This window comes from Symphalangus syndactylus, chromosome 8 (genome assembly GCF_028878055.3).
Source record: "Symphalangus syndactylus isolate Jambi chromosome 8, NHGRI_mSymSyn1-v2.1_pri, whole genome shotgun sequence".
In the NCBI taxonomy this organism is placed as follows: domain Eukaryota; kingdom Metazoa; phylum Chordata; class Mammalia; order Primates; family Hylobatidae; genus Symphalangus; species Symphalangus syndactylus.
Window position 1 is genome coordinate 58,837,309 of NC_072430.2, and position 8,212 is coordinate 58,845,520.

Consider the following 8,212-nt stretch of genomic DNA (forward strand, 5'->3'; position numbering starts at 1 on the left):
CATAGGGAGAGATTTGTTAAAGGATACAAAATTACAGCTACATAGGAGGAATAAGTCAGGAATACGTTACAGCTAGATAGGAGGAATGACTATAGTAGGATGAGTATAGTTAACAATAATGTGTTACATGGTTTCAAATACCTAAAAGGAGGATATTGAAGGTTCCTAACATAAAGAAATGATAAATGTTTCAGATGATGGATATGCTAATTACCATGATCTGATCACTATACATTATAAGTACAACACTATGTACCCTACAAATATGTACAATTATTTGTCAATTTAAAAAATAAAAAAATTAAGAAGATATGGGCATAAAATGTCATTAAATGTGACTGTAGTGCTTGTCACATATATTTTCTTATTTGATCAAATGATATAAATATATTAATAGATCATGAATTATTATAGTGGTGCAATGGTTAAGAGCACTGTCTCTGGAGAGAGACTGCCTGGGTGACTTAAACCCTTGTATTCCTTATTTGTAAGCTTGAAACATTACTAGACATGCTAGGCTTTTGTAAAGATCGAGTAGTATGTAAGAAGTGCAGCTAGGTATGTTGGCTCATGCCTGTAATTCAAGCACTTTCAAAGGCAGAGGCGGGAGGACTTCTTGTGCCCAGGGGTTTGAGACCAGCCTGGGCAATATAGTGAGACCCTATATCTATAAAAAGTAAAAAAGTTAGCTGGATGTGGTGGCACATGCCTGTAGTCCCAGCTACTCTGGGGTGGGTTAGGGGGACCTCAGGTCGCAGGATTACTTGAGCCTGGGAGGTCAAGGCTGCAGTGAGCCGTGAACCTACCCATGAACTCCAGCCTGGGTGACAGAGCGAGATCCTGTCTCAAAAAAATAAAAAACAAAAAGTAAAACAAAAATATAGAAGTGCAGAGGACGGTGGCTGGTGCGTAAGTGTTACATCAGAATTTGCTATTACCGTTTTTAAAACATTGCTGCATTCCAATCATTGTGTATTAATCTTTTAACATATGATAAGATATAATTTACTTATAACTTATTTATAATAATAATATATCAATACAATTGTATCTTTTTCTGTAACTATTAGAATAGTATTAGATTTAATTATTTTATTTCAAGAACTATGTTTGTTTAAATTACAATAGCATGAAGAAAATATCTCCGATGAAATTAATTGTTAGGTGTTGATGCTTGGGTTAGGTTAGCATCATAAAATGACATGAGAGGCATTCTTTGCTTTTCATTACTCTGGAGCAGAATATATAGCATGATCATAATCTGTTTCTTAAAATTTTTCAAGAACTCAAACAAAATCATGACTGCTTTTGGAGATTGCTCTTTGAAGGTTTTTTTCAATTTATTTCCCAGTAACTGGCCTATTAAAATCTTCTTAGTTATATGGTTATTTTTGGTGAGTTACTTCTTTCATCTAGATTTCTTTTGTAGCATTCAAGTACACAGTATTCTTAATACCTTCTATCATGTCCTCTTTTTACTTCTAACATGCATTCTCTCACCAGTTTTCTGACTTAGACTTGTCCAAGATTTGCTTATTACACTGACATACTTCTATAACTAGTTGAAAACATTCTACTGTGTTTATGTTTTCTTTTATCTGGTATACTTGATTTCTTCTGCTTTCCCTGCTTTTTTTCCTATCATTCAGCATCTGTCTGTCTCCCTATTTTTCTGATGAGACGGGGTCTCATTCTGTCACCCAGGCTGGAGTGCAGTGGCATGAACATGGCTCATGGCAGCCTCAAACTCCTAGGCCCAAGTGATCCTTCCACCTCAGCCTCCCAAGTACCTGGGACTACAGGCACACACCACCATATCCGGCTAATTTTTAAAAATTCGCTATATTGCCAAGACTGGTCTCAAACTCCTGGGCTCAAGTGATCCTCCTGTCTTGGACTCCCAAAGTGCTAGGACTACAGGCATGAGCCACCATGTCCAACTTCCTGCAGCTTTTATAAGAAATTATTTTCCTGCTAAATTTCTAAAATGGACGGTTTAGACTCTTTGTCCTCAAATTTCCATATGCTGTAATTTGATACAAAAAGGTGGTGTATTAACAGATCAATCCTAATTTCACAATAAGCGATATAATCGGATATCTATGTATCCCGATGTATTACACAGGAAGTATATAATATCACCTATCAAGCATTCTTGCCACTTGACAGAAATTCAAGGTTGAAAGAAACACGTTAAAGACAACAAAAGGATACATTCAGCAAAGTCCAGAAGGTAGAAAATTTCTTAAGACAAACAAATTATAAGAAAAATGAAATAAGGGTAAATCTGTAGATTAAAACAAACTGAAGGCTGAGCACAGTGGCTCACACCTGTAATCCCAGCACTTTGGGAGACCGAGGTGGGTGGATCACCTGAGGTCAGGAGTTTGAGACCAGCCTAACCAACATGGTGAAACCTCATCTCTGCTAAAAATACAAATAATAGCCAGGCATGGTAGTGCATGCCTGTAATCCCAGCTACTCAGGAGGCTGAGGCAGGAGAATTGTTTGAACCCAGGAGGTGGAGGTTGCAGTGAGCCAAGATCGCGCCACTGCACTCCAGCCTAGGCAACAGAGCGAGACCTTGTCTTAAAAAAAACAAAAACAAAAACAAACTTAAGAGACGTATCATTCAAATGTAAAGTGTGGCTCTTCCTTAGATTCTAACGCAAAATTAAATTAACCACAGGGCGCGGCGGCTCACGCCTGTAACCCCAGCACTTTGCAGGGCCAAAGCAAGTAGATCACCTGAGGCCAGGAGTTCAAGACCAGCCTGGCCAACATAGTGAAACCCTATCTCTACAAATATACAAAAATTAGCTGGGCATGATGGCAGGTGCCTGTAATCCCAGCTACTTGGGAGACTGAGGCAGGAGACTGCTTGAACCTGGGAGGCAGAGGTTGCAATGAGCCGAGATCGTGCCACTGCACTCCAGCCTGGGTGACGCGAGACTCCATCTCTAAATAAATAAATAAATAAAATAAAATGGGGATTCTATAAAATTGGGATAGTAATGAAATCTATTTTATAGGTGTGTTAAATGAGTTAATACGATAGCACTTCCATAATAATAACTGCTAACTGCTACTGAGTATTTTATATGTGTCTAGCACCATGAGAAATGCTTTATACATATCATCACACAATATATATTTCACATAGTGAAAAGAAGGTTTTTCATATGTCCAAAGTACAAATGAAGCTGATTTTAAACATAAGAAATGGTCCAATTATTTTCTGTAAATGAAACTTACTTTTGCTTTAAAACTGTTCTTAGAGCATCTTTCTGTCCCATTGTATACTGAGAAATGAAGACGTCATTTGCTGCAAAATCAAGACACAAAAATATATATTAAATTCCTGAATATTTATTAAACTTTAATAAGCTACTAAAAAAATCTTTTTTAACTAAAAGAATGTTTAGGAACTCAGCCACAGCATTCCATGATCGAAAAGGACAAGGAACAAATTAAGTGATTAAGTAATAATATAATCCTCATAATCCCAAACCCACAGCCAACATCATACTGAACAGGCAAAAGTTGAACACATCCCCCTAAGAACTAGAACAAGACAAGGATGCCCACTCTCACCACTCTTTTCAACACAGTAGCGGAAGTCCCAGCCAGAGCAATCAGACAGTGGAAGAAAGAAAAGGCATCCAAAAAGTAAAAGAGGAAGTCCAATTATCTCTGTTCACTGATGACATGGTCCTATACCTAGAAAACCCTAAAGATTCCTCCAAAATGCCCCTAGATCTGATAAATGACTTAAGTAAAGTTTCAGGATACAAAATCAATGTACAAAAATCAGTAGCGTTTCTATACACTAATAACGTTCAAGCTGAGAATGAAATCAAGAACTCAATGCCATTTACAATAGCAGCACACAAAAAATAAAATTCCTAGGAATACATTTAATCAAGGAGGTGAAAAATCTCTACAAGGAGAACTACAAAACACTGATGAAAAAAATCACAGATGACACAAATAAGTGGAAAACATTCCATGCTCATGAATTAGAAAAATCAATATCGTTAAAATGACCATACTGCCCAAAGCCATCTACAGATTCAATGCAATTCCTATTGAATTACCAACATCATTTTTCACAGAATTAGAAAAAACTATTTTAAAATTCATATGGGGCCAGACACGGTGGCTCACGCCTGTAATCACAGCACTTTAGGAGGCTGAGGTAGGCAGATCACTTGAGGTCAGGAGTTTGAGACCAGTCTGGTCAAGATGGTGAAACCCTGTCCCTACAAAAAAAAAATAGAAAAATTAGCTGGGTGTGATGGTGTGCACCTGTAATCCCAGCTACTCAGGAGGCTGAGGCAAGAGAATTGCTTGAACCCGGGAGCCGGAGGTTGCAGTGAGCCGAGATCACACCATCATACCCCAGCCTGGACAACAGAGGGAGACTCTGTCTCAAAAAAAAAATTTATAAACATATCTAATACTAAACCTCTGCAATAGGTTGGTAATAACAAGATAACCTTCACCATTGCAAACCTTATTCTGGATTTTATAGATTCTAGTAATAGCTTAATTTGGGAAGAAAAACTAATTTAAAATGAAAATAATAAAAACTGTAAGACTACGTAATAAATGTTTAAAAATAAATTCTACCCTTAAGAAGAAAATTCTGACACATACTACAACATGAATGAACCTTTAAAACATTATGTTAAGTGAAATAAGCCAGTCACAAAAGGTCAAATACTATATGATTCTATTTATATAACGTACCTAGGGTAGTCAAATTCATAGAGACAAAAAGTAGGATGCCCAGGGCTGAGGGGACGAAAAATGAGCAGTTAGTGTTTAATGGGTAGAGTCGGGAGAGATGACAAAGCTCTGGATATGAAAGGTGATGATGATTGTACAACAATGTGAATGTACTTACTGTCACAGAACTGTACAGTTTAAAGTGGTAAACTTTATGTTATGTATATGTTGTCACAATAAAAAAAAACAATATTATTCTTTTACCTTTTTGTTTGTTGTTCTCTTCTATTTTATCCAAAGGCAACACTTGCACTGCAACGTCTTTAGAAAAATCCTTTGGGATATGAAAGGAAGAAATAGGCTAAATAAACTTCATGATTTATTATTTATCAAGAACCATTTACTAGCTATGTGACTACTGTGTTCTGGGAGGGCAGGACTGTGTATTTCATATTCTTCATTTCCATCACCACGCAATGCTGATGTACCTTAAAGCTACTCAAAGATTTGTTGAATGGGTGAGTAATACACTATCAGACAAGTGAATGAATGAGTAGATGAACCAGCAAGCAAATGCAGCACTGAGATTCAGACTCAAACCAGTTTGCCACTTGTAGCAAAGCAAGTCATTTAACATCTCAGTTGCTTCAGTGAAATGTGAAAATCTGACTCACTGTGAGTCAAATGGAATAGATAAGGATGGCACAACATCACGAAGATCACCCATTTATTCTCAATTATACAATAACAGTGCATCCATACATTTGATAAGTTTAGATATCATTAAATAAGGCCTGCTTAAAAAAAAAAAAGACAAAACAACAACAAAAAAACACTCCAAAGTCTAGGCATTTACTTAGGGATCAAGTACAGCACATAATTATACATTTTATTGTGAGCTTTAGACAAAATTGTCACATAGTCTCAATTATTAGTTTGCCAGCTTCAATTTTCAAAATAGCATATTGTGAAACTCTTATTATACAGACTTATTAAACTGACAATACATAGGTCAACACTATGATTAGCTGTCAAAGTCTGATTAGATCTCATAACCAAAACATTGTATTTATCAAATACTTTCAGCATTATAAAGTTAAGATGATAATTTCATGTTATTCTTAAAGAACCTCCCTTCTAAGAAAACCAAAAGGCCTCACAAGTGTTAGAATGACATGCAAGCACACTTCACATTAAAGAAAAATTGTACTGTTAGTTGTTTCTTTTCTTTTACCTAAGAATATGTTAAGTCTCTGGGCAAGAACACCTTTTGCCTGTAGTAAGAGAGTTTCTTTTCAGTTACCGTATCTCTTTCAGCGGCCATTATCTTACTAATGGGTATTTTTGATTCTAGGGAAGGCCTTTTGTTTAATGTCTCAAACACCATTCAAAGTCACAATTGTAGTATATAAAACGTTTGTTTTGGTAAGTGATATTGAAATAAAAACAAGGCATGCTGCTAATCAAACATAATTTAAGAATGCATTATTTGACAATACTGAAAATTTTAACGTGAGCATAATTAAGAATCCTTTTGCTTACACTTTCTGACACCATGGGATTTTCTAATAGAGGCTGGTGACAATTTCTAGCAGAAGTTAAGTCTGATGAACCTAACAAAACAAAGGAATAGATTTTAGTGATTTTAAAATCAGATCCTTAGCTTTAGAAACTGTACGGGCATGATTCAAGATCTATAAACTCCATATAATGCACAAGTTGGAAAGACAATTTGCATGCAAAAAAAGTTAAGAAAATGTATTTAAACATATCTGAATGAAGGCTTTTACAGTTGATATATGGGAAAATAAGGTTCGGTACTGACAATGAAGTGAGATAAGCATGAAACATTTTAAAATATAACCATACACGATTGAATGTGGACAAACTATGGGTAGAAATATGTATACGACGTAAAGGTCTAATTTAACAGCAGGACTATTTGAGTGTCACCGCTGTACCCCCCAAAAAGCAGCATTATAAAAGCATTTTGCTGTTTTTGCTCACATATTCATTAATTTAATCCTCACAATTAGCAGCGAAGTGGGTAAAGCATATGTTATCCTTATTTTCACTGAGCTCTAGACAGATTGTGAATTGGAATATAGAAGCCATCAACTGGCAGAAGTCCTGCTTTTCCCACTATGAACAGAAAGTAGTGCATTAGGTAAAAAGCACTACTTTGGGGGAAAACTATAAAAAACACTACGCGGGGGAAAATAAAGCACATTATACAAGTTAAGTGTATCCACCATAGATATAAACAAAAACAATATGCAAAAGTCAATGCCAAAAAAAAAAAAAAAAAAGCACAACAGGAGACGTTAAAGTTTCATTCATTCCATCTATTCAAACATTTTATAGGCTTCCTGGCCATTTTCCCGGGAAACAGGGTCAGTTTTCAAACATCTGTACAAACTAGACTTATATCTTACGTTTGGGAATTTAAACAAATAAGGACTAAAGATTTACTGAACTAAAACTGGTTGAAAAACTACATGGAATCACATACCAGGTGATGTTCCATTCAAGCTAGTCCCCGTTCCAACAGGAAGACGTTTATTTGCAGACAATGCCGGAGGAACACAGGGCAACTCATCTTTCAGCAAAACCAAATGATCTCCATGATTTTGAGAAACTACCTCACGAAGTCTCTTCGCTGGCATCTTAATCCTTTTTTTCTTCTCCAAGCTGACCTCAGAGCCTTTCATATTGTTGGTCACAAAACAAGTCTCACACTTATGGGCGGAAAAACTTTCTCTGTGTCCTTAAGACTTCAGAACAAAATTTTCACCACTTTGCAATGAACTGTTTTTAAAATGTCAAACATCCACAAAGCTGAAAATCTAAATTCTGATATTGAATCCAGGATTAGAGCTGACTATAAAGTCATATTTACCCATTAATCCCACTCAGTCTATTAATACACCACGCCAAAATGTGAAAGTGGGGATGCCAAGAGAATGGCCACAGGAGCAACAATAACCATAACAGTGCACTCCCCAACCCCCGAGCTGGTAGGGCAAAACCAAACACACGTAGAGGCGGGCTTAAAATTTGTAGAGAAGAGGCAGTTAAGCAGATAAAACCGAAATGCTATTTTTTAAATAATGACCCACATAAGAAGCGTAATAGCTTTCTTCAGCCACAGAGTCTTACACACCCCTCCAGACGCAATCGTCGGAAACATAAATTCACCCCTACGTGTCTCCAGAACGCCCGAGACCCGCGCCGTCACGGGTGTAATCTGACAACAGCGTCAGTTGCCCGCGGGTCAACACCCACTTCCCTTCAAACCCGCCCTTGAGACACAACGCGCATGAGCGCCAAGAAACTCACCCAAAACATCCAACCAGAAAGCTAAGCGCTCTCTGGTGCTCTTCCATTCCTCTCCGGGTGGAAACCAACTCCGGACATTACGGGGGATGTATTTATTTATTTATTTATTTATTTATTTATTTATTTATTTATTTATTTATTT

At 36.7% G+C, this 8,212-nt stretch overlaps 1 protein-coding gene across 1 annotated transcript in view; it reads right to left on the bottom strand.

Moving 5' to 3' along the window:
* Positions 1 to 8,079, bottom strand: part of KIAA0586 (KIAA0586 ortholog) — a 129,042-nt gene extending 120,963 nt beyond the window's left edge. The window contains 5 exon segments of the mRNA XM_055289231.2: positions 3,256 to 3,325; positions 4,996 to 5,065; positions 6,274 to 6,344; positions 7,244 to 7,469; positions 8,071 to 8,079. Of these exon segments, the coding sequence (XP_055145206.1) occupies positions 3,256 to 3,325; positions 4,996 to 5,065; positions 6,274 to 6,344; positions 7,244 to 7,469; positions 8,071 to 8,079 (446 nt within the window).
* Between the last annotated feature and the right edge of the window lie 133 nt (positions 8,080 to 8,212).